The sequence below is a fragment of the Leucoraja erinacea genome, chromosome 20 (genome assembly GCF_028641065.1).
Source record: "Leucoraja erinacea ecotype New England chromosome 20, Leri_hhj_1, whole genome shotgun sequence".
In the NCBI taxonomy this organism is placed as follows: Eukaryota; Metazoa; Chordata; class Chondrichthyes; order Rajiformes; family Rajidae; genus Leucoraja; species Leucoraja erinaceus.
In genome coordinates, this window is record NC_073396.1 from 17469817 (window position 1) to 17497133 (window position 27317).

The 27317-nt window shown below is 42.1% G+C and overlaps 2 protein-coding genes across 6 annotated transcripts in view; both read right to left on the reverse strand.

Annotated features, from left to right (window-relative positions):
- Window positions 1-2291: 2291 nt before the first annotated feature.
- pld6 (phospholipase D family, member 6) lies at window positions 2292-12926 on the reverse strand. The gene is made up of 3 exons (XM_055651426.1): window positions 12409-12926; window positions 5183-5414; window positions 2292-4173 (listed from the first exon to the last, which is right to left on the reverse strand). Exons 1-3 carry the CDS (start codon window positions 12812-12814, stop codon window positions 4167-4169), a joined length of 645 nt encoding a protein of 214 aa, XP_055507401.1. The 5' UTR covers window positions 12815-12926; the 3' UTR covers window positions 2292-4166.
- A 2961-nt stretch (window positions 12927-15887) lies between these two features.
- The window catches only part of LOC129706849 (hexosaminidase D-like), a 46951-nt gene continuing 35521 nt past the window's right edge, over window positions 15888-27317 (reverse strand). For all 5 annotated transcript variants that reach the window (XM_055651411.1, XM_055651412.1, XM_055651415.1 and 2 more), the window contains 5 exons: window positions 26799-26881; window positions 24922-25000; window positions 20009-20107; window positions 17023-17112; window positions 15888-16286 (listed from right to left, as the gene is read on the reverse strand). In XM_055651411.1, coding sequence (XP_055507386.1) covers window positions 16106-16286; window positions 17023-17112; window positions 20009-20107; window positions 24922-25000; window positions 26799-26881 — 532 coding nt within the window. In that variant the 3' untranslated portion in view covers window positions 15888-16105. The remainder of the gene's footprint in view (window positions 16287-17022; window positions 17113-20008; window positions 20108-24921; window positions 25001-26798; window positions 26882-27317) is intronic.

Consider the following 27317-nt stretch of genomic DNA (forward strand, 5'->3'; position numbering starts at 1 on the left):
GCAGGAGAATCAGAGTTAAGGACTGCTGCAACTTGTTGTACTTCAAACTCCTTAACAATTCCAATAGACAAAGGTATTGCACATCTGGCTCATCTCAGGATATGTCTGACAAATATTTAGCTTTTATATTTGTTACAAGTGAACTTGGGTTTTACTCCTCATATGTCTGTTTATAATCTTGGTTTGATTAGCTGTTTGGATTTCCAATAGTACATTTTACAGAATGCTATCAAACTGGCAACTTATTTACATTGCTGCCTGACCCGATGGGTTGCTCCAGCACTTTTTAAAAATATTTTCTTCTTCAATACAATATTAGAGCACAAGATAGGGAAATCCAAGATTGTACTATAATCACTTAATATTTAATGTTTGAATGAACTGCACCTTGTAACTTCTATAATGGTTAAATTTCTTCCAAACATTTGCATAATTGTTAAAAGAGGAAGGGTTTCATTGTGAATACTAACCATGTTCCAATGAAACAGTGAAAATTTGCACGAGTATTGAAATTCTCATCTTTATTCAGGCAATAGTTAATATAAATTTAGGCCACAAATCTAAGTTTCATTACTGCTCTTTAAAATTACAGCCACCTGTTCCAATTTGCATTGCAAATATGTGGTTAACCAACCAGCTAGGTTGATGCTTTTAGCATGACCTATTTGTGCATTTCCTTTCACTGTGTATGTTGTTTGTTTTGCCTTTCAAGAACGTCAACAAATATCAAAGTAATTACCTAATACGTAGATATATACAACTCTTCATTTCGAAGGTAATAAGAGATGTAGAGTAGAGGACAAGATGCATGTTACCTTCCCAAAGCAGGGAAATCCTTCCAATCTATCAGGTAGATATTACTATTTAATACAGTAAAAGCAGTTGCTAGAGATGTATAATCCATATTTTGGTTCCCCAAACCTTTGCAGATAAAAGTTATCAGCTGTGATTTAGTGATGGCAGTCTTGCAGTTATGGGCCCATGGATTTGAGCCAGATCCTTAACTAAAATATAGGTTGACTATAGAAAGACTTTTGGATAGGATACTAGAACCAGGCCCCAATTGTCCTTCTTCTTGCGTATGGCGTGCACAGTCTATTTGATCTTATTTGATTTTGCACGCCCGGTTGATTGCATTTGTTGAAACAGGGCGGACCACGTGAAGGTTATAATCTCCCATCCCAACTGTCCTCTTGAATGGACATAAAAGATTCAATGCAACATTCTAAACTCAGCAAAGGAATAGTCCTTTTATCCATTTTATGTAGGGGGACAATCGGCTAGCAGGGAGGTTTGCTTGGGGTACTGTGGAGGGTTTAAACTAGAGAAGCTGGGGGAGGGGGTGTGAACTAGAGTAGTTGGTCAGAAATTGAAAGTAGTGATGGGAAGTTAGTGGTTTGCACCGCAGGTATTGAGGGAAAGACAGGCAGAGTGAAGTGAAGGAATATGCTGATACTGGTGGGCTGATGTGTGTTTATTTCAATGCAAGGACTATTGTGGAGAAAGCAGATGAACTTCGAGCCTGGAGAGGTGCTTGGGATGATGTTGTTGTGGCTATTGCGGAAACATTATTGCAAGAGGGACATGATTGGCAGCTCACTGTTCCTGGGTTTTGATGTTTCAGATGTGATCAAGAAGGAGACAAAAGAGGTGGTGGAGTTGTGCTACTATTCAGAGAGTACATACTGGATGGTTTGCTGAGGTGATTATGGGTAGAATTTAGAAATAACAATGGTGCAAGCTCTCTTATGGAATTGTCCTATAGGCCTCTCAATAGCAAGCGGGAGATAAGAGTAACAGATATATAGACATGTAACTAAAATATGTTAAAATAACAGGATTGTCTTAGTAGTCGACTTTAACTTTTGCCATATTGACTGGGACTTATTCAGTACCAAAGTCTTAGACAGGGCAGAATTTGTGAGCTGTATCCAAGAGGGTTTCTTGAAACAGTATGTGGATAGTCCTCCCTGAGAATAGAGCATACTGGACCTTGTGTTGGGAAATTAGCCTGACCAGCTGACTGGAATTTCAGTGGAAAACATTTTGGGGATAATGATCACAATCCATAAGTATAAGACCTTTTTTTGAAAGATCAGGAATTTGAGGGCCTTGGGAACAGGTAGATTAAATGCAGGGGAGCTTGAGGGGCCAGGTGACATACTCCTACTCTTGATGTATTTGTTGAAATTCATAGAAGATAAATCCAGACCCTGTACCATTATGCCCCTGTCCCACTTAGGAAACCTGAACGGAAACCTCGCGCCCCACCCGAGGTTCCGGTCACTCTCCATGAATCACCAGAGGTTTTGGTCACTTGCCTGGAAAGCCTCGACCGAAGCGTGAGCTGCATCTACTTATCAAAGAGGGGAAAAGGGGGAAGGGGTGGAGACAGTTTTAAGAAGTTTAATAAAATTAGCGGGCATTTTACCTTCTGGCGGATCTTTGCTGAAAACTTCAATGAGCCAATAAAAATGGCCAGTCAGCGAAGGAGATTGCCTTCGACTGCCTTGTAAGTAAATAGCTACCCCACTACACTGGCTTCAACCAAACGGCAACCTATTTTTAGTCGAGGCCCGTTTTTTTTTTTTTTAAATAATCGCAGGAACATAGAAGAAGCCGCGACTACGCGGAAACCACTTTCCACCAATAGGGAGAGTGACCTCCAGGAATCTCACGGAAACCTTGGGTGGGGCGCAAGGTCTCCAGAGGTTTCCGTTCAGGTTTCCTAAGTGGGACAGGGACATAAGACACAAATCCAATCATTTAATTAATTGATAATTTTGGTTAAATGATAGATCCAACAACATCAACACAAATGTTTGTTATTTTAATAAATGACATCACAAAATAAAGTTGTATGATAGTTCTACAATATAAAATTCCTGACATATCATTCATTACTTGTTACAGCAATTTTGCTCCAATTAACATTTTTCCACACTATGAAAACATCAGTTCCAGCTAAGAGCACACCCATGCCCAGTGTGCACAACTTCCAAACTTAAAACAGAATCCCACTCTGTGGTGTCCAATTTGTAGTCATTTGATGACTCTGATGCTTATTACAGGTCACATTACAGATAACGTTCACTATTTTGGGCTTGTACACTCTGGAGTTTAGAAGGATGAGAGGGTATCTCATTGAAACATTTAAGATTGTTAAGGGCTTGGACACACTAGAGGCAGGAAACATGTTCCCGATGTTGTGGAAGTCCAGAACCAGGGGCCACAGTTTAAGAATAAGGAGTAAACCATCTAGAACGGAGACGAGGAAACACTTTTTCTCACAGAGAGTGGTGAGTCCGGAATTCTCTGCCTCAGGTGGAGGCTGGTTCTCTGGATACTTTCAAGAGAGAGCTAGATAGGGCTCTTAAAAATAGCGGAATCAGGGGATACGAGGAGAAGGCAGGAACGGGGTACTGATTGGGGATGATCAGCCATGATCACATTGAATGGCTCGAAGGGCCAAATAGCCTACTCCTGCACCCATTGTCTATTTACTGCCTCCATCTTTCTTCGATGGTGAATTTACACTGCAACTTAATCAGAAACTCCTGTAAAATACAGTTAGGTCAACATTGCTTTGAATATGCACAGCAGTACGTTGGTTCACAGCAGTAATTTCTCTTCAGCAAAAACTTGTAATGTAAACACATTCTTCAGTGCCCATTATCAGATAGAAAATTAATCCACAGCTCAAAAAAATGTAAGTGCAGCATTCTAATTAGTTCTAACTATAGTTACAATACCCAACAATTATTGAAATGTATAAAACCAGAAATGTACCAGCTACACATACTGGAAAGCCTTTTCCAATGCTCCAAATCAACAATAGTAATGGACCCCCCACATAATGGCAATTCAGGGGAACAGTAATTCGCCCACACGGAATTCACAAATTTAAAATACACAATAAGCTAACTAAACAAAAACAATTGTCATTTTTTGCCAAGGGGTGACATTGTAAAATAAAATATTTCTTAGGAATGTCACGCTTTCATAACGCAGGTGTGCATATATTATCAAACCGATGTGCTTAATTTGGAAACCAATATAGCATAATTCTGCAACAAATAAAATAGTCCATAATGATCTCCCAGGCGAAGAGGTGACTTAATTTGCTTTTTCTCACTGTAATGCCTTTGGCTACACCTTTGTTCAAACTATGAACTGCAAAGAAATTGAATACAAAAAGATACAACAATCAAATTGAAATAAGCAAAGCTGCAAAATAACATGCATTTTATATACTAAATATATCAAACACTAATGTAAATAAGCAGCATACGAAGCATATCTGGAGAGAAGGGATGAGTGATGTTTCAGATCAAGACCTTAACGGGGGTCGGAGGCGAGTGATTATGATATTTGAGCTCCGTGCGTCCTCGAAGGGGCAGAATCTATGTGAACACGTGATTTGATGCCTGCCAACCGGGGCGGGATCCATGTGATAGATGTGGCCCGCCATCCGCTCAGACATATGTCCTGGCCCCTTGGCAGAAAAGGTTGCCAACCCCTGAACTAAGGGAAGGACAGTCTGAAATGCATTTGACCTTTTTTTTGGGATGGTGCATCAAATCAATTCTGAGCATGTCTAAATGTTCTATCATGACTTTGCTCCTCCCTCTCCTACTCCTGTTCCTTTAACTCTGGCCTTTCATACAATCCACACTGCCTGCACATGGCAACTGTGCAGTCAGCTATTGTGTCCCTAAACTCCAGAAATACTTCTCATCTGTCTATAAATTGTCTATGGTCCTTGATTCAAAATTCTCCTTTAAACCTGTCACTTTGACTATGTTTAAGTTGCTGCTATTAATTTTCTTTCCCTGCATCTGTGTGTTTCTCATATTCTGTATAATTTCCTGTTATAGGCACTATTTAAATGAGTTGTTAATTTGTATCCAAAAAGTTGTATTTATGCTTTTCATTCTTTCTATTTTTAAATTGGAATATTTTTTGCAGAAAATTCAACACTAGCAAGAAATATGTTTACAATTATGCATATTTGTCTTTTTAGTGAATGTGGTTCATAGAAATAAATAGATCCAAGCAAAAACAAGTTATTTGTCCAAACAGTATTTTGAGTTTTACTTGCACAGTTTCCATTAATCCTGTGTGGACAACCAGTGGACTATAGTAAAATCCATGCAAGATTATGCAGGTGGTTTCTATTTACCTTTGCGGAGAGAAGCTGTACTTTGTTGGATCATACTCATTCCAAAGTCGTTCAAATTCTTCTGTAAATGCTTTCACAATATCAGCATCTTTAATTATAATTACATTTTCCTTATTTCTAAAAATGGCCTGCGCACTCCAGTTCAAGGATCCAGTTATAAGAATAGATCCATCAATTAGGGCGAATTTGTGATGCATGTAATTTGTATCCTGATCGTGTCGGACCTCTATACCTGCCATCATAAGGGAAAATAAGAATTAGCAAGATTGCCATTCAGCTTCTCATACCTGGTTTGCCACTCAATAAGATCGTGGCTAATCTTTGGCATCAGTGTCAATTTTGGGCACTAACCCCACATCTCTTCATGTTCTTAATATCAGAAGTATTTTCATCTACATGTGCAAAATACCCTGAACGTGGTGTCACAGGTAGATCTAACAGCATTTGGTACATTAGCCTTCATCAGTCAGGGTAATGCACATAGAAGTTGGCGAGGCAGTACGGTGTTCAGTTTTGGTAATCCTGCTATGGGAAGAATATAATTAAGCTGGAAAGAATGTAGAGAAGATTTATGAGGTTGTTGCCTAGACGAGGGAATGAGGGAGATGTTGGGCAGGCTAAGACTTTATTCCCTGGAGAATTGTATAGAATAGTGTATAAAATCATGTGAGGAATAGGTAGGGTGAATGCATGGGGTCTTTTACCCAATGTACGTGAAATTAAAAACAAGAGGACATGTTTAAGGTGAGAGAGTCAAGACTTAATAGAAATCTTAGGGCCACCTTTTCACTTAGAGGATGATGGGTTTTTGTGTATTTTTACAATACTGGAGAAATGTCAGCACAAAACATTAAAAATGTAATATCTCCACCGTTTCAAGTAGTATGGTGTTAATTTTTTCAGGGATTGTTACTCAAATGTGCAAGAGATAATAGAGATAAAATCGAGTTGATTTAACCAGTTTATATCTCAAAAATATGATTTTGATAATACCAAAAATGTGACATGCAATGAAATAAAGAGGCAATTTCTACATTAATTTAATTATAATTCAAAACATTTTCAAGTTTGTTGCTTTGCAGAGATGCTCGTTTCACAGTAATAAGCAAAACATTTGATGAATTTGGCATTAAGTGCTCTGAATGGCCATATTTCAAAGAGTGTAACGGTGGTTACTCTTGGTGTCCACCCTATTTTAGAGTAACCATCGTTACAGCACAATGGTAAATTAAGACCAAAGAACTCAATAGATAATGAAATTATGAGAAGAAAGTAACCTTAATATCAAGATTCTGTAAAAGCTGCTGCATGCCAAAATTAGTGAATATTTTTGGTGTCCACCATCACACGTGTGACACCAGCATTTTGCAGTAGCTATATTTCCATCAAATTATGTACCTGCAGTCTCTTATTCTGTATGGACAATTACTTCCATAAGGTTTATTCAAAACATGAAAGAAATTACAAAAAATACTGGAAGAAACTGGAGCTACTTTCATCTTGGTGTCCACCCTTGGACACTGTGTAACGCGCGTAACACATGATTCAGTAGATAACACATCATACTGCATCTGCCCATTCACCCAACCTATCCAAGTCACCCTGCAGCCTCATAGCATCCGCCTTGCAGCTCACACTGCCACGCAGCTTTGTGTCATCCACAAACCTGCAGATATTACATTTAATTCCCTCGAGTAAATCATTAATATATATTGTAAATAACTGGGGTCCCAGCACCGAGCCTTGCGGAACACCACTGGTCACTGCGTGCCATTCTGAAAAGGGTCTGTTAATTCTTACTCTTTGCTACCTGTCTCCATACCAGTTCTCTATCCATGTCAATACCCCGAAGGGTCTCGAACCGAAACGTCACCCATTCCTTCTCTCCAGAGATGCTGCCTGTCCCACTGAGTTACTCCAACTTTTTGTGTCTATCTTCAATAACCTACCCCCAATACCATGCGCTCTAATTTTGCACACTAATCTCTTGTGTGGGACCTTGTCAAAGGCTTTTTGAAAGTCCAGCTACACCACATCCACTGGCTCTCTCTTATCTATTCTACTTGTTACATCCTCAAAAAATCCTTGTTGAGGGGGGATGGTGTGTGGATCAGGGGCATCACAACGGGAACGCGTCAATCGCACCTGTGCAATTGTGGGCTATGCGTGAGTGGTGGAATATTGCGTTGGGGGTCCAGGCCTTCCGTGTGACAATGGGTCCCACTTCTTCTAGTCATTAACTAAATCCACTCATCCACTCTTCATCGGACAGAACCAGCATGGTTTTGTGAAGGGGAAGTCCTGTTTAACGAATCTGCTCGAATTCTTTGAGGAAGTAACAACCCGGGTGGATAAAGGGGAACCGGTGGATGTGGTATACTTGGACTTCCAAAAGGCTTTTGACAAGGTGCCACATAAGAGACTATTGCTAAAAATAAAAAATTATGGGATTGGGGGTAATATATTAGCATGGGTAGAGGATTGGCTAACAAATAGGAAGCAGAGAGTGGGGATAAATGGTTCATACTCGGGATGGCAACCGGTAACTAGCGGGGTTCCGCAAGGGTCGGTGCTGGGACCCCAGTTGTTCACAATTTATATAAATGATTTGGAGGAGGGAACCAAGTGTAATATATCAAAATTTGCGGACGATACAAAAATGGGAGGAAAAGTAGGGGATGAGGAGGATAGGAAGAGTCTGCAAAAGGATATAGATAAGCTAGGTGAGTGGGCAACAACTTGGCAGATGAAATTTAATACTAATAAATGTGAAGTCATTCACTTTGGGAAAAAAAATGATAGGGCAAGTTATTTTCTAAATGAGGAGGAGCTGCGTTGTAATGCAACGCAAAGGGATCTAGGGGTATTAGTACATGAATCACTGAAAGTTAGTATGCAGGTGCAGCAAGCAATCAGGAAGGCCAATGGAGTTTTGGCCTTTATTGCTAGGGGGATTGAGTATAAAAACACGGAGGTCTTGCTGCAGCTGTACACAGTATCAGTTCTGGGGTCCATACTTAAGAAAGGATGTACTAGCCCTGGAGGCAGTGCAGCGAAGGTTTACAAGATTAATTCCTGCAATGAGGGGATTGACATATGAGGAAAGGTTAAGTAGGCTGGAACTCTACTCTTTGGAGTTTAGAAGAATGAGAGGCGATCTCATTGAAACATATAAGATCGTGAGGGGCCTTGATCGGGTGGATGCACCGAGGATGTTCCCAATGATCGGGGAAACTAGAACTAGGGGACATAGTTGCAGAATAAGGGGGGGCTCTTTTAAAACTGAGATGAGGAAGAACTTCTTCACCCAGAGGGTGGTTAATTTATGGAATTCACTGCCCCAGGGAGCAGTGGAAGCAGAAACTTTAAATATATTTAAGACTAAAATAGATGGTTTTTTAGCTGCCAAGGGGATAAGGGGCTACGGGGAGAGGGCAGGGATATGGACCTAGGTATGGTTAGTATAGTAAGACCTGAGTGATCTCCTGGACAAGTGTCGATCGCCTGGATTGGGGTCGGAGAGGAATTTCCCGGATTTTTTCCCCGAATTGGACCTGGGTTTTTATCCGTTTTTTTGCCTCCCCCAGGAGATCACGAGGTTCTTGGGGTGGAGAGGGGTGATAGCGGTATAAAGGGGAGGGTAGTGTCTTGTGTTCTGTGTCTTGTGTCTACTGTTTGTGGGTAAGTGTGTCTGTTTAGTGTTCAGCCATGAGCGAGTGGCGGTGCGGGCTCGACGGACCTGGTGGTCTGCTCTCGCACCTACTTTCTATGTTTCTATGTTTCTATGTTAACTAAATCAAATTACCCCTTTCGCATTTAATGTTAAGATGCTATTTCCTGCTTTAACTATGTGCTGAAACTACTATGCCATAGAACACAAAAGATATTTCTTCGGACACAAAAAGCTGGAGTAACTCAGCAGATCAGACAGCATCTCTGGAAAAAAGGAATAGGTGATGTTTCAGGTCAATTACAAGAGTCAGGGGAAAGGGAGATTAGAGATATAGAGGGTGATTAAGAGATATAGACAAGTGTGTGAAAGACATGCAAAAAAGTAACGATGATCAAGGAAACAGTCCATAGTTAACTGATATTTCTGTACTTTGCTCATCTGCAATCTTTCTCCACATAGAAGTTTTCACCTACTTTGTCTATAATCGCCATTATGCCTCCCTACATCCTCCTCGCAGCTCACACTGCCACCTAGCTTTGTATCACCTGCAAACTTGGATATTTTCCATAACATCTGCTTATCCAAATTGATTGTGAACACCAATTTCTTTGTTTGCAACCTTGCAACCCAAACATGACCTCTGTATTACTTAAGTGATCTTTAGTCTAGTGCAACTTTTTACCTCCAGCACTGTGCATTTTAATTTAATATCTTGTGTCACACTTAGAAAATGCCTTCTAAGAGTCCAAATACACAAAATCTCATTCACCTTTATCTGTTCCAATAGTTACAAATGTAAAAAATCCCAGATTATTAAGCATCATTTCCTGTGCATAAATTCACATTCACTTTACTCAATCCTATTCTTATTTTTTAAGTGACTTAACTAATAGATTCCAGCATTTTTCTTATTCAGGTTGTCGGATGAACTTGTCTATAGGTCCCCTTTTCTCTCTACCTTTCTTTTATTTGGTATCCTACAATCTGTGGAAACGATTCTAGAATCAATGGAAGCTTGGAAGACAATGTTCAGTGCACAATGGAAACATGCCCTTCCACCCAACCCACCCATTCCGTCCAAGAAGCCCCCCATCTAAGCTAATCCCCATATTTAGCGCATATCCAACTAAAACTTACCCTATCCTATACGAAGGATGTCATTAAGCTGGAAAGTGTGGAGAAGTCCGAAGAAGGGTCTCGACCCGAAACGTCACCCAATCCTTCTCTCCTGAGATGCTGCCTGACCCGCTGAGTTACTCCAATATTTTGTGTCTAACTTTGATTTAAACCAGCATCTGCAGTTCTTTCCAGCAGAGATTTATGAGGATGTTGCCAGGACTTGAAGACCTAAGCTAACTAATTCATTTTACTTCCTTATATGTACTGCCCCCTTCGTTCTACAGTATTTCTGGAAGATTGCGTCTTTTGTGAAGCCAGGTACAAATTATTCGTTCTATTACCATATTCCTCTTAATGTGATATAGCTCAATCTAAACCAAAACAAAAAAAATACTATGGAGGTATGAGGAGTGAGCTCACTGTGACCGATTGGAAAAAATTCAACACAAATAGTGGTCCATCCATGGCCTAGAGGAGAATTATAAAGATTTTCTGTTAAAACAACAGAAAATGTTTATAAAATTTGCCAAAAATACAGGAGGCCCACAAATTGGGATCTAAGGACTGTTTTATAAATTTCCCTGAATGTTAACAATGCATTTGCTCTCACTGGCCTATTCTTTTTTTTTTAACAAAAATAGAGAAATTCAGTTTTTATATTTTTCACTGGTTTACACTCATTTAAAAAAAAAAAAATTCTGGCAACTGAATACGTTTTTTCTGTAGATTTGGTACTCCTTAATTTCTCTATTCTATAGCCCAACCAAATTTCTAGTAATGTATTTTTGCCTTAAGGAACATATATTTGCAATGATAGATTTCTGTAAGTGTAAAGCTACTGTCATGATAGCCATCCCCCCTCATACCTTCCATTTGCACCATTAATGCCCTTATTTCACCCTTAAAGAATCCCCAATGTTTGTTGTGCCCCCACCCCAGCTGCTACTTAGCCCCACCCAAATAGATACTAATTCTACACAGGAATCTTCCAAAGGTGTTTTGTTTCCTGTTCTACTGTTCATTCCATTGCAACAGCATTATAATATCTCCCTTTCCTTCTTTAATAAAATGTAACAATCTATTGGACGAACTCGGACAGTCGAGCAGCTTTTAAGGCCATGCTGGCTTTGGGCACTGCGGAAAGCCCAGCGTGCGAGAGGCTCCGAGCTGGTAAATAGACATTTAGTTTGGGAGGAGCTGGCCAGGCACTGCCTGGGAACTGAAGGTGGAAAAACAGCGGAAGTGAACAGCGGACATTTGCCATGGAGATTTAAAGATCCAAAATATCGGGAATTATCGCGTTTGCTCGCTGAATTTCATCAAAAGTAAGTTAATAATGCCTTACTTTTGATGAAATTCAGCGAGCAAACGCGATAATTCCCGATATTTTGGATCTTTAAATCTCCACGGCAAATGTCTGCTAAGCACTTCTGCTGTTTTTCCACCTTCAGTTCCCTCTTGTAATTACCTTACTTTCTATCTTTTTTTTTGCCTGAAAATTTAGGTCGCTGTGCTTCACGGTCACCCCGACTAGCAAAGAAAATTTCAGCTCAAATATCGTCCGTTTCCATGTTTTTAACGGGTGGGAAAGTGCGTGTTTTCCCATTCACTAACATGTACCGATGTATAACATGTACTCCAGTTGAGATTTTCGGTCACGTGGGTGTGGATCTACGCTCCAGTGACCTTTCGTGAAATCACCCTATATGTTAAAAATTCAGGTAGTTCCGCGAGTTGGGTCACGAAGCTGAACGATAAAGTTCCTCAGCCCACAGCCTAAGTTCCTGCAGCCCCCACCTTACCTCTTTCTACCAGCCACATTCCCTTCATACTCTCTGCCCTGTTGCAGGGCCTTGTTCAGAAATGTCGACCATCTCACCGTCTCCACAGATGCTGCCTTACCCACTGAGTTCCACCAGCAGATTATTTATTTGCTCTCGGTCTTCTCTCCAGTGGTATCACATACTTCCAGTGTGTGGTACTAGAACTACATATTTGCTATTTTGTATTGTGTGCCTCAGTCATTAAAGTATACTTTAAGCATGTATTCTTTCTCCTCAGCCACCTTCCTTCAATCCCAGTATCTAAGAATGTTTTAAGTCTCCAGTTCTTCTATACATCTTACTATGCTGCATTATCTTGCCTTGTTTAATTTCCCAAAATACATTGCCTAACCTTTCGCGGCAGATAAAAATGCAGGATAAATCAGCGGGTGAGGTAGCATCTATGGAGGGAAGGAATAGGTGACGTTTCGGGTCGAGACCCTTCGTCAGACGGGTCTTTAGTTTGGGACAAAGATTATAGAGCTCCTCTATAATCTTTGGTTTGGGAGGAGCCGGCCAGGCACTGCGTGGCGGCTGCAGTGGAGAGTTGGGGTGGGACCCAGTGACCGGACCATCGACAACAGGCTTGGCTCGAAGCCCGCGCCACTCACCTGCTTTCCTGAATGTGCCCACTTGCGAGCTGGCCAGCGCCATGTAGTCGGAGTCGGTGATAACACGGACGCGCACGCCGCGCTCGTATGCAACCAGCACCGAGCCGCTCAGGTCCAGGCTGGAGATGGTGAAGACGCAGACGTCGAGCGAACGGCGAGCGCTGAGCAACAGGCGGGCCATGCGGCTCAGGGCGCTCTCCCGATGCGGCAACGGGCAGTCGCAGCGTCCGGGGCTCGACAGCAACAGTGGCCGCACGCAGGTCACCGGCGCCGGGAAGAACAGCACCCTGGGCTGTTGCTCACGGACCCACTTCAGGTATCGGAACAAGTAGTAAAGGCCCTCGGCTGTGAGCACCAGGCCGACCGTCGCCACCAGACCTCGCCAGACCGAGTGACTCGCGCTCATCTTCGCCTCGCCCTCAGCAACGGCCGTAACCACGTGCCGCGCGCCAAAACAATCGCGCACTGAGCACCATGACGTCAAACGTCACCTGCTGCCCCCAGGCTCCATCTACTCCTTTTATCCTCTCAATATCCGTCTCTGCCTCTCATCCATCCATCCACCCCTGTCTCCATCACCTCCCCCCCCCCTCTCTTCACCTGGTTCCATCTGAAGCCTGCCTCACCCCCTCCCACAACTGCTCCATCTGCTCATCACCTTCCTTCTCACTAGTTCCACCTATCAGTCCGAATGAGGGGCCTGGCCCAAAACGTCACCTAACCATGTTCTCCAGAGATGCTGCCTGACGTGCTGAGTTATTCCACCACTTTGTTTTTTTTGTTATAAACCAGCATCTGTAGTTCCTGCAGCCCCCACCTTACCTTCCCCAACCTTACCTCTTTCTACCAGCCACGTCTTCGTACTCTCTGCCCTGATGCAGGGTCTGGATCCGAAATGTCGACCATCTCACTGTCTTCACGGATGCTGCCTGACCCACTGAGTTCCTCCAGCAGATTATTTATCTGCTGTCTTCTCTCCAGTGGTATCACATACTTCCAGTTGTGTGGCATTAGAACTACACATTTGCTCAAGTTGCAACCCAACTCTTGTTTTTTGCAGTTTTAGCAGACCACTGTATTTTTTATTGTGTGCCTCAGTCATTAAAGTATACTTTAAGCATGCATTCATTCTCCTCAGCCAGCTTCCTTCTATGCCAATATCTAAGAATGTTTTAAGCCTCCAACATTTTTTTCACTCTGCTTACATGACCACAATATGACCAGCATTTATAATGATAAGGTGATATATACACGGTTTAGTTTAGTTTAGAGATATAGCATGGAAACAGGCCCTTCGGCCTACCGGGTCAGTGCTGACCAGAGTTCCCTGCACATTAACACTATCCTACACCCACTAGTGACAATTTATACATTTACCAGGGCAATTAACCTACAAACCTGTACGGCTTTGGAATGTGGTAAGAGACCAAAGTTCTCGGAGAAAACCCACGCAGGCCACGGGGAGAACGTAAAACTCCATACAGACAGCACCCGTAATCGGGATCGAACCCGGGTCTCCGGTGCTGCATTCGCTGTAAGGCAGTAACTCTATCGCAGCGCAACCTTGACTGCATTGCTTCCAGGAAAAGCAAGTCCTTCTTTCGATACGGAGACCAAATCTGCACACAGTTATTTCAGTAAAATCTATACATGAGAGAGTGACAGCAGTCAGTACAACTCTGGTCACATTACGGTGAAGGAGCATGTGTGTGGCCCGGACATTGAACTCCGCATATGCTGTGTGCCCTGGGGATTCTCACACTCCATTGTGGTGTCTGTTTGAGTTTATGCTTAATTTTTATGTCGTTATGTATCTTTTTGATTTTTTTGTGCGACTGTTGGCAAATCAAATTCCTTGTATGTTTACATACTTGCTAATAAATTAATTACAATAAATTAAATTAATTAATTACAATTACAAAATTACTCAGATGAATTAGCCCGTCATCAATTTTCACGGGAAACATGTTCTAAGGGGAAAAGAACTCTGTTACTGGCACCAGTAAATCTTTAGTTTATGATTTGAATATGTATTTTAGTTTAGAGATTCAGCGCGGAAACAGGCCCTTCGTCTCACCGACCAGCGATCCCCGCGCATTAACACCATCATACGCACGCTAGGAACAATTTTTTACACTTATACCAAGCCAATTAATCTACAAATCTGTATGTCTTTGGAGTGTGGGAGGAAACCAAAGGTCTCGGAGGAAATCCATCTGGTCACAGAGAGAACGTATAACTCCGAACAGACAGTACCTGTAGTTGGGATCAAACCCAGGTCTTTGGCGCTGCAAGCACTCTACCGCTGCGCCGCCCCCCAAAGTCATTCAGCAGAAATTGTCAAAAAAACAGCTAGTCGTTTGTGCCTATATGAATGACTCCTTTACAGTCATTTTTTAATGTTTTTAAAAAAACATTGTTCCCCATTTCACAAGATATTTTCCCAGTTTTATGTGTAAAAGATGTGTAAAAAAATATAAAGAGTCAAACTAACAGAAGTCGCAACCTTTGGCAAACTAATATGCTACATGATGATGCAGTACCTAGAACCTGTGATTCGATATTTTCCCTCTACCTGTTGTATAGTGCATATACAGCAACTGTATAAATGGATGGCATCCGGTCATTCCACCAACTGACTTCCGTTGACTTTTTATTAGAATTGTTAATCCTGGCTAGATTGGAGAGGCTAGGACTTTAAAATTGGGTAAAAGCTTCAGGGCTGCTGGAAGATTTGGTCAATTTGAATGTGCTCTCTGTGGAACTGGGGCAAGTTGCAGAGTGGTGCCACTTTGTGTAGAGCCTCGATCCAAGCTGCAGGAAAAGAATTTGAACATCTGCAGGCCCTGTCAATTAGGTGCAAAATGCATAGAATGGATTGGATGACTGCAAACCAGACATACACCTTGTAAATAATGTTGCAGAGTTTCACTTTGCCGAATGTTGATTGGATGAGGTATTGAGCCTTGTCTGGTTTTCTTGCAGATCAGGGTAAATGTTGCGATGTTTGCTTCCTATGGGGAAACACTGTTTGAATACAATGTATTGAGCTGTTGTATTATTGGATTAGGGAAATGTCTGTTATGTATGGGGTTAATCGATATCTGTAATTGGATTGTAAAGAGACCACCCCCATATGGTTCGGCCCTTCAATGTCCAGGGACCTATAAAAGTCCGCTGCCATGAGCTCCTGCGTCGATCTTTTGGGAGAGCGCTTAGGACTGTGTGACCTTCTAGACTGTCTCTGTTTGAGCGAGGCCTAGAGGGATTGAACAGGCAGATACGAGGATCAAACCCGCAGTGGTTAGGTACATTGGTGGGAACTGTAATTGTATTTTGTCAAAATAAAGATTAGTTGATCAAGTGCTTGATTCAGTGGTTTTTGACTGAAACGAGACTGGGGGGGATGCTTAGAATGAGCAATTTACACTTTTACAGTCATTTTTAAACTTAAAAAAAAAATCCCACATTGTTCCACATTTCACAAGATATTTTTCCAGTTTTATGTGTAAAATACATAACTATAAAGAGTCACACTAACAGAAGTCGCAACCCTTGGCAAACTAATATGATGATGCAGTACCTAGAACCTGTGATTCGATATTTTCCCTCTACCTGTTGTATTATACATATACAGCAACTGTATAAATGGATGGCTTCTAGTCATTCCGCCAACTTACTTCCGTTGACTTTCTATTCATTGTTTAGGTGCACCCAGCAATGTGATAGTTTCTTTGTAATCTTTCACAAACTCTCGCAGAGGGTCCATGTATAAGTTCACGTGGACTTCCATCCATTCTTCCACCGTGTCGGGAAAGAAAATCTTCTCCATCTGGTCACGGAACCTCCCCATGTAGTCCTCCCACTTAGTGTGAATTCTGAACACATAGAAAAGTTACATTTGTCATGCTGGATGGATACTATTCAACAAGCACAAGCAGACCATGTACTAATTCAGACATATTTGATACTGTCAAATTGAAATAATGTATCCTGACCTAATATAAAGTACTAACACGCATTGCATTGCAACTACAACCTGCATTGCCCAATCCCAAACTAACAGACTATATCAACATCCCGTGCTGTCTAAATCCCAAAGGCCAGTAGATTATGCATTCCTAAATCAAATTAACATCTTCAACATCTTGACTTTAAATTTGCATCTTGAATAGTCTAAGACTATTCAATACCCAGCAAAAAAGGCCAAGACGTCTAGTCCATAACACAGAGAGAAGTAGCACATCCTGATATCGTCCAATAGAGAACATTAATACTCTGAAATCTCCCAATTCCTAATTTACAGACTGTACAGCTGAATCCCAAACTATCAGATGACACTAGTACAGTCTGCATCATCCAATGCTATCCTAACAAAAACCTTATGACCCAATCCTGAACGACACAAACTGTACTGGTATCTAATAATTGCTAGAAACATGAGTGGAGGTATTATCTGTGTCCCAAACCCTGTCTTCAAACTCTTACCACTATTCGTCCAACATGTATAATCTGCCTGATGATTGTGCTTACCTTTTTGGGGATCACAGGCTAACCCTGGAGTGATAGGAGCATTTGATTCAACACCAAATCGAACAGTTGTTGTGAACTTACTGGATTATTCTGCTGCCAAATAGTTCCATGGTTTTAGGATTTCCAAACCTATGTTTTCTGTGGTAATGGTTGAACCATCCATCGATTGTTCTGTTTAAACAAAGCACAAAAGCAAAATATAATGATTCAACCATTCTTAAACCTTAATTAATGACTGCAATGCCATAAATGTTTGTGGACAAGAGCAGAGGATGAGCAAAGTGACCTACATGTTGACTGCTTAGTGCCAGGATAAGGTGTTAGAATAGCAGCTGGAGTGGGAGGATGTGCTGGAATTAATAACAGAGTTAGAAAGTGGGAAGAGATTCTGCTGAAGGAGCACAAGCAACTTGGGATCAAGTTAAAAAGCAAAATCCACATCGACAACGACTTGTGGATTTGAGCTCTCAGCATAGGGTCATAAGACCAGAGAATTGAATGTGTGGCTCAAAGATTGTTATGGGGGGAAATGGGTTTTAATTCATGGATTGCTAGCATCAATGTTGGGGGAAAAGGAGCTGTTCTGCTGGGATGCACACAACTTAAATTGGCCTGAGACCAGTGTCCTAGCAAATCAAATAACCTGAGCTATTGATAAGGCATTCCATCAAGTATTTGGAGAGAGGTCCGCTGAAGAGAAATTTAGAAAGTTCAGGACAATAGGAGATAGTTTACTTTAGGTTGATTTAGAGACACAGCGTAGAAACAGGCTCTTTGTCCCACCGATTCCACGCCAACTGTTGATCACCCACACACTAGTTTTATGTCCTATAAGTAGGGAAATTTACAGGTCAATTAACTTACAAACTTACACATCTTTGGAATGTGGGAAGATATCATAGCACCCAGAGAATAACACTTGGTCACAGGCAGAACATGCAAACTCAGCACAGACAGCACCTGTGGTCAGGATTGAACCAGGGCCTCTGGTGCTGTGAGGCAGCAGCTCTACCGCTGCACCGCTGTTAAAACTGGAGTCGGTTTGGGAAGGTACAGTGCATATATAATATATAGTTGTGAGACACAATATCCCACGTACAAAACTGTGCTGAACATCCCTAATCAGCTCATCTATCTTTTCCCTCAGAATACTCTCTTGTAACTTTCTGACCACAAATGTTAGACATTGGCCTATTCCATGGCTTTTCCTTGCAACCCTTTTTAAATAGAGGCACATTAGCCACCCTCCTGTCATTTGGCATCTCACCTGTGTCTATGATGACTCATAAATCTCACCCAGGGCACCTGCAATTTCTTCCCTAGCGCTGCAGTGTCCTCGAATATATCTGATCAAGCCTGGGAGATTTGTCTACCTTGATAGGCGGTAGGTCATTCAGCACTTACTTGACCCTAATACTGCCTGGCCTCAAGACGTTTGCATTAACTGCCCAAGTCACCCAGTTCTCATGTCTTTCTCCATGGTAAGAATGGAGGAGGAATATTCATTGAAGACCTTGCCCATTTCCTGCGAGTCCAAACAGAGATGACCACTTTGTTTCCTGAGGGACCCTATTCTCTCTCTGGTTACCCTTTTTCCCTAAGATCTCTTGGAATTATCCTTAATATTATTTCCTGGAGCTATCTCCCACCCCCCTTTAGCCCCGATTCCCTTCTTTAACATGCTCCTCAGTTCCTGAAGCACCTCCAGGGATACACTTGATCCAAGCTGTCTACATCTGCCCCATGCATCCTTCTTATTCTTGACCATATCCTAGATTGACCTTATCCTGGATCCTAGATTCAAGCTTCCTTACGCCCAGCTGACTTGCCTTTCACGCTTAACAAGAACATGCAAGCCCTGAAATCTTGTCAGCACACTTTTAAAAGCATCCCACTTTCCCAACGTTCCTTTTCTTGCGAACAACCTCCTCCAATTAACTTAAGCGAGTTCCTATCTAATACCTTCAAAGTTGGCCTTGCCCCAATTTAGAATTTTAACTCGCGGGCCCACCTTGTCTTTATCCATAACTAACTTAAAGCTAATAGAACAGTGGTTCATCCCAAAAGGCGCCTCCACAAACACATCTGCTACCAGCCCTTTCCAATTTCCCAAGACTAAATCAAACATTGCCCTCTCCCATGTAGGATCCTCTAAATATTGCCTGAAGAAACATTTCTGAACACTTTTAACATATTCTACCCCGTCTCAACCTTTTGCACTATGACAGTCCCAGGCAATATTAGGAAAGTTAAAATCCCCTATTATGACAATCTTATTGGTCCTGCAACTGCCTGCAATCTCCTGCCATATTTGCTCTTCCAATTCCCATTGACATTCTCCTTAATCAATAAAGCAGCACCCCCTGCCCTTTTACCCCCATCTTTATCTCTCCAATGGCATCTGTACTCTGGACCATGAGGTGGTCAGTCCTGTTCTTCTCTTGAACTCAGTCACTTATTGGAAACAATAAAAAAATTCTGATCAGTGGCTACCTATCATTGGTCTTTTAAATCATTACAAAAACTCTCTACGCACAACATAGGGAGATTAGGATTGATTTCATTCAAAGCAATTGTTTAAAATTATGAAGGCATAAAATAGAGTAAATAGAAATCAATTGTTTCCAGTAAAATCAGAAAATAAATACATTAAAATTAAAATATAAAAATAGGAGAAACGTATTAAAAAAAGTTGGGATGCTTTCAGTAATTGAAGCAGACTCAATATTTATGAATAGGTTAAATGAGTAGTTCAAATGAAGAGAAGTGAAGAAGAATAGTAACAGAGCAGGCACATGGTATTAGAACTGCCTCCCTATAAAGGATAAATACAAATTCATTAGCTGTGTTGGACTTTTCTGGAATTAGGAAATTATTATTACCACAAAAGTCTATTGAAGTCAAGTTAACAATGATGGTTCAGGGGGAATTAGATGGGTAATGATGTAAGACACACAGAACATGGTAAAAGGACAGAAAATAAGATGGGCCTGTTACTTAATTGGTTGAACAATAAGCTGAACAGCCTTCTCATATAGTAAGGGGTTCATTGAAACTAACATCTCACCTGTTATTTGCCAGAATGTTTACTTCAGATTTCAGATTTCGATAGATCCAATGAACCATGTGATAAATTTCAACCCCTGCAAATGTTCCATCTCCTTCACTGTAGACGTAATGAGTGGGCACGATAATTAATAAAAAGGTGAGTAGATTAGTGTGCTCAGTAGAGCCCTACAAACAATAATCTCTTGCCTCGTAAAAGCATAAATACAGTTCATAAATAACTACTGGAGGAACAGTCAATTACTGGGAACAAAATAGAACACATAAATATATTGTAAGTCTTAACATGTTAATTCCAATTCATTTTTTTAATGTTTAGTTCCGTTCAGAGATGCAGCATGAAAACAGGCCTTTTGGCCCACCAAGTCCATACCGACCCGTTCACACTAGTTCTATTCTATCTCATTTTCCCCATCCACACCCTACACACGAAGGACAATTTACAGCAGCCAATTAATCTACAAACCTGCATGTCTTTGGAATGTGGGAGGAAACCGGATTATCTGGAGGAAACCCACAAGGTCACAAAAGAGAACGTCCAAACACCACGCAGAATATAGCCAAGGACAGGATCGAGCTGGGATCTCTGGCGCTGTGAGACAGCAGCTCTACCAGCTGTGCCATTATGCTGCCCACCTCTCTTCCCTTCCCCTCTCTGTTGATATTCACTACCCTCAGCATTAGGAGTCACAGTGATACTGCGGGTAGTGCAACCATCTGCAACAACTTGAGTTCAATTCTAATCCCCTACATGTTGTGACCAGGTTGGTATTCCACAGGAGCATTAGTTACTCCCACATCCCCAAATGTTGCCGGTGTTTGTTCAATTGGTGACTACATACTTTTAATGTGGTGAGAGAGTGTCAATGGTGTAATGGGATTGTTCTGAGAGCCAGCATAAGCCTCAAGATTGAATGACCTACTTCTATACTTTATATGGAAATATGAAATAGTCCGCTTTATAAACTTGGAAATTATGTTCCACAACATCAGTTCAGCAATGGTTTCTTGGCATTCACAATTAGAGAATTAAAAACCTGAACATTTATAGCACTTGTAATATAAAAGATCCCAGGATACTTCATAATTGAGGATCAGGTCAGAGCTCGAGAGAAATTAGAAAAGAGCAATATAATCACCTGAGTTTTTGATAGGGTTTTTGAAAGTGGAACACACAAGAATGCACTTGAGACTTTCATAGTATAACGCCAGATAATTTAAGATTTGACCACTAATGATGTGGTGCGGAGAAGTGGTGGCTGCATTAGGGATAAAGAGTTAGCATTGAAGGTTGTCATTCAATAAAGCCTAAAGACATTTATTGGTACAGATGGAGAATGTTTAGATTCGAATCAATGGAATTTTAAGTTATACAGTCATCCAGCATAGAAAAAGACCCTTCGGCCCAATTCATCCACGTTGACCAAGACGCATATTTTTGTGTTTGGCCCTTATTCCTCTAAACCTTTCCTACCCATGTACCTGTCCAAATTACTTTTAAACATTGTTATTGTGCCTGCCTCAACTATTTCCTTTGCAGCTCTTTCCATCTACCCTCCCTATGAAAAGGTTGCCCTTCAGGTTCCTATTAGATCTTTTTCCTTTTATATTAAACTTATGCCGTCTAGTTCTCTTCCCAGGGTAGGTGCATTCTGTAAACACCACTATAAAGTCACCCCTCAGTCTCTCATATGGTAAGGAATAAAGTCCAACTTAATGGTATCTTTCCTATTAGAGGGTGATCAAAACTCAACATAATACTCCAAATATGGCTTCACTAACGTCTGTCACATAATGTCCCATCTTCTTTAATTCCCTGATTGATGAAAGCCAATTTGCCAAAAGCCTTCATCATCACCCTGTAAGATCATTTTTAGGGAACTATGTACTGATAGTATCTGCTTGTCAACACTTAATAGGGCCCTCAAATTCATTGAAGGTGCTGCTTTGGTTTGACTTTCCAAAATGCAACAGCTCACACTTATCTGAATTAAATTCCATGCGTTCCTCATTTTAATGTAATCTGCAAACTTACTAATCATGTCTTGTACATTCTCATCCAAATAGTTGACATGGGTGACAAACAAGGACCGATCCTAGAAGCATACCACTAGTCACAGTCCCCCAATCCAAGAAACCACCATCCACCCTCACCCTCTGCTTCCTTCCACAAATCCAATTCTGTATCCAGTTAGCTCGCCCTCCCTGAATGACCTGCGATCTAACTTGTCAGAGCAGCCTGAAATGTGGAATTTTATCAAAAGCCTTGCCGAACTCCACAAAGACCACGTTTGCAGCCCTGCCCTAATCAACCTTCTTGGTTATTTCTTCAAAACAATCAAATTCATGAAACGTGATCTCTCAGACATAAAGCCATGTTGTCTATCTCTAATTAACCTTTGTTTTTCCAAATGCATGCATATCTTATCCTTCAAAGTCCTCTCCACTAACTTACCTAACACAAACTTGAGGCTTACTGGTCTATAGATTTTGGTTTTGTTTGCAGCCCTTATATAGAGACATACGTTTAGCCACTTTGCAGTCTTCCAGCACCTCACGCTTGACTAATGATGATTCAAGTATCTCAGCCTGGGCTACTGCAATTTAAAGTCCGGTGGAAGTGAATGCTAAAGGCATAGTTCTGGATCACTTGCGAGTGGTTGCGGGATGTTTCTTGGGAGGATAGCAAGAGGGTCATTGGACAGGTCAGTCCTAAAGATGGCATAAGGATTGATGATGTTTCAAAAGAGGTCAGCAACAGAAAACACAGACACTGATCATGATGATACTTTGAACATAGGCTTTTGGAACATTGTTCAAGTGGCATAATTATCATTGAGTTTAAAACTCACATCAGGATAATGTTTGATGTATATACAGGTGCACAACCTTTTATCCGAAATTCCAAATAACGAAAAGCTCCGAATACCGGACATTTTTTCGGTCCTTGAAGAAAGGTCGTTCACTGAGGGTGGCCCGCAGAGGTGACAGCGGAACCTCCGGTCGGTCCTCGAAGAAAGGGGAACTAAATCCCCATTCATAAAAGAGAAGGTGAGGGTATATTGCGCGGGAGGGTTAATAATTGACAATCTGTTGCTGCCTGCCCGCTGAGTTAAAAAGTTCCCACGGTAGACTCACGATACACAGTGTATCATGAGTCTACCGTGGGAACGTTTTAACTCAGCGGGCAGGCAGCAGCAGATTGTCGCTCCCTTCAGTTTCACCCCACCTACACCCCTCTGCTTCCCGGCCATGTGTGTGACCCCTTCCCTCCCCTCTCCAGCTCCCCGCCCATTGCACCGGCGCGGGGGCTTTGCACTGTCTTCACGTCGGCGATGCCAGCAGGTCAGTGCCAGTCACCGGAGACGTCAGGACCAATGGGACACCGACCCCCAGGCACACTGCAAGCGCGGAGATCCCAGAGACCCACAGCAGCAGCAACTCTAGCCCAGCCCCGTCCAACTCCAGAGGAACCCGGGTTGCGGATGACGGGGCGCAGCTCGGGTTGTGAGCGAACTGCCACTTGTCGCCGTAGCGGTCCATCGGGGAGCGGGTTCCTGTTGGTCCTGACGTCTCCGGCCACCCCCCTGGACAGGAGCTGAGACTGGGAACTGTACCGCCCTTGCCCCCTCCCTCTGCAACTGCAAACAACCCCATTCTCCTGCTCACTTGTAAGGGCGGTACAGTTCCCAGTCTCAGCTCCTGTACAGGGGGGTGGCCGGAGACGTCAGGACCACCAGAAGCCGCTCCCCGATGGGCCACTACGGCGACAAGTGGCAGTTCGCCCACAGCCCGAGCTGCGCCCCCTCATCGGGACACCGACCCCAAGGCCCACTGCAAGCACGGAGATCCCAGATCAGCAACTCCAGCCCAGCCCCGCTCCAACTCCAGAGGGGCAGAAGCTGATGGTGTGCAAGGTACGTCTTGTTCTTGGGGTGGCGGATGAGGGGGCGCAGCTCGGGCTGTGGGCGAACTGCCACTTGTCACCGTAGCGGCCCATCGGGGAGCGGGTTCCTCTGGAGTTGGAGGGGGAGGGGGGTATTGTGCTGTTTGATCGCCCCCTGCTATCCCAGGGACAGGGAGACACAGCGGCTTTTGAGAATGGTGGGCAATCACTTCCAAAGTTCTGCCCACGCAGTCAGTACACCTCTCCTACACTTGTCTCCCGCACTAAGATCATCTCGCAGAGAATGATCCCAGCCTAACCCTCCCTATTCTCTCCTATTCTGCAAGAAAAAACTACATTGGAGACTCAAACTCATGATCAAGTAACTGCCGGGATTGAGGCGCAAACTCACGACCTTGCGGATATGAGCCGAGCACTCTACCACTGAGCCAGCCGTTAAAATCTACGCTAAAAATCTTCCATTCCGAAAGCCGAAAAATTCCGAATTATGAAAAGTGTCTGGTCCCAAGGCTTTCGGATAAAAGGTTGTGCACTTGTATCATTACAATTTACCCCTTGTAGCCATTTGCCAAAGCAAAAAAAAAAAAAAAAAAAAAAATGCTGAGATGCTGAGATTTCTGAAATAAAAAACAGAAGTGGTTAGAATACTCAGTTCAGACAGTATCTGTGGAGATAGAAGCAGAGCCAATATTTTGGTTAGTGATCTTTGACATGAAACACTTATTTTGTTTTTCATTCTTCAGCATGACCAGTTTAGAATTTCCAGAATGATATTTTTTTAAATATACGATGGAAAGATGAGATTCATTGAACAGTTACTGGACAAAGTGAGAAAAGATGTTGATGTGATCGTCCACAACATACAAGCACATCTTCTGTACGTCCAGTCCTAAAGCTCACCGCCTTTCACTGCTTTAGGATGAAAACTCCTGCTTAACTGTTTCATGTGCTGTCACAGACCTCATGAATACCCTCCCCATGAAAAAAAAATGTTAAAGAAGAATTACCTCAGATTGCTGTCCAGGATGATATTTTTAAATCCCAAAATCTCCTGTGCCTTGGCTTTTGCTTCATCTGTATAAGATCCTAGGGAAGATAGCAGAACAATGTCAATGTCACACTGCAGGTAATTAATTACACTGTAATAAATCCATTGAAGTGTAGAGAGAGAGACTGTGTTTGTATCTAATCCACTAGATACCTTTGTTGGGATAATTTAGTGACAATGTTACTCTGCATCTAACTAGTGCTACATGCAAGACCAGTTTATGTCCATTTCTAATTGGCCTTAAGAGGAGATAGTGAGCCGCATTCTTAAACTACTGCAGTCCTTCTGGTGAAGATCCTCCACAGTGATGCTGAATCATGAGTTCCAGCATTTTGGCCTAGTGATAATGAGGTATTTTCAAATCAGAATTGTATGCCACTTGAAGAGGAGCCTGCAGGTGATGGTGTTCAGTATGCCTGCAGTTCTTTTCTTTCTTGGTGGTAGCGGCTGCAGCTCTGGGAGGTGCTCTCCGACTATCTTGGGTGAGTAACTGCAGCACATTTTGTGGATGGTGCACACTGCAGCCACTGTATGCCAGTAATGGAGGAAGTAAATGTTGATGGAGTGTTAGTTCAAGCACCTTCTTGGTATTGGATAGGATCAAGCTTCCTGAATGTTTTTGAAGTTGAGAATACTCCACCACATTGCAGATCTTGTGTCTTGTAGTCGTTGGAAAGACTTTGGATGTTAGGTGTCATGTGCCACAATGTACTTAGCTGTGACCTGGTATTATATGCATGGTGTTTACGTGATTGATTCAGTAGAGTTTCTGCTTAATAATGGCAATTCCATCTAACCTGGGACTGCCACTTCCTTGCTCCCCTCACCCCATCATGGATATACAGTGTAAATGATCGGCGGCTCATTGTAAAGAAATAGGAGAATTAGGCGAATTAGTTCCTTGAGCTTGCTGTGGCATTCAATGAAACATATCAATGTAGATAAATCTTGGAGGCCTGATCAGATATATCCAAAGACAATGTGGCAAGCCAGTGAAAAAACGACAGAGGCCTTGGCTGAAAGTTATACATCATTTTTCACCATAGGTGACATCCCAGAAGCTGGAGAGTGGCTAATGTTGCACCTTTATCTAAGAAGGGCTGCAAAGAAAAACCTGAGAACTACAAACCAGTAAGCTGACATCTACAGTAGGTAGGATAGTGAAAGGGATTCTGATCGATAAGATATACTTCCAATTAAAAAGACACAGAGTTAATTAGGGATAGCCAACACGGCTTTGTGTGTGTTGTTTTAAAAATACCTATTCTTTTTTTGTGCTTGATAATCTGTTGTTCCAATGTGGGGAACCTTTATTGTCCAGAGAGTGTTTGACAGGATAGTGTAGAAGGACATTTTCCTTGTGCATCTAACTTGTGTTGTGTGAGGGGGTGTTCTACTTTCATATTGTAAGCAGCACTGTGCACGCCAACAGAGATAGTATAGATGGAGCACCAATCTTATTAAAAAGATAAACATTAAGGTCAAAGTGATTTGTTTTAATTAAATTATGGTGTTTCCTTTGAGATTTCACAAGGGCTAGGTACTGCACCAGCATGGGATACAATCTCCAGATGTGATTCATACATTCCTCTGTAGAAGAATGCAGGGGGTACTGTACGTTGTACTAGTTGAAGAGTTGTTGGATAGACAATCTATGCTAAACCATGATCATCATAGAAAGGTAGGAAATAATGGGTAAAATTACACTATATTTGGCTGTGAGGATTGTACAAATATACTGTCATAAAGTGGATAGCGTACCAGGGATTTGTCATGTCATTAAGTTACAGTGAGTGATGTGGAACATTAGACTCAGCTTCCCCAAATGGATCTCACCAAAAGACACAGCTTGCATGCAGACCACCAGGGATGGGATTGCAACTGGCAGGAGCTCACATAGTGTAGAGAAATGATCGTACCTGAAGAAGAGACATAAAAACAATAGAATATCGTTCACATTGTTTTTTCAATTTATGACACTTTAAAAAGGTTCTGAAGCACCAGAACCTCTATAATCACAAATTCTCCAATGGATTTCTTTGTAACTCAGAAATGCCGAGCAAAGCTGGACTGGACTGGCCCAGCTGCCTCTTTGAGCTGTAGTGAGACCATCTCCCGAAACATGCTTTCGCCTACATAGCCTCAGCAATGGGCCACAATTATATCATCTGTGCTCAACCTATATATTCTGGAGCACCTCCATCAGGTTGTCCTGGATACACGATGTGTCCTGGAGTTCTCATGTAGAGCACGGTAAACATTCCATGGATCTGCCATGGCAGCTTCTGTGTCCCAGTATTTAAATGAACATTATGATTCAATGCCATACTAATGAGAGTGAATAAGTTTCTGAAG

What these genes read in the sequence shown, in the direction of transcription:
- pld6 (XM_055651426.1), bottom strand. Translation starts at nt 12,814, where the DNA reads ATGAGCGCGAGTCACTCGGTCTGGCGAGGTCTGGTGGCGACGGTCGGC. An exon ending in GGGCACATTCAGGAAAGCAG is followed by an intron (nt 5,415 to 12,408) that starts GTGAGTGGCGCG and finishes TTATGATGGCAG; the next exon opens with GTATAGAGGTCCGACACGAT.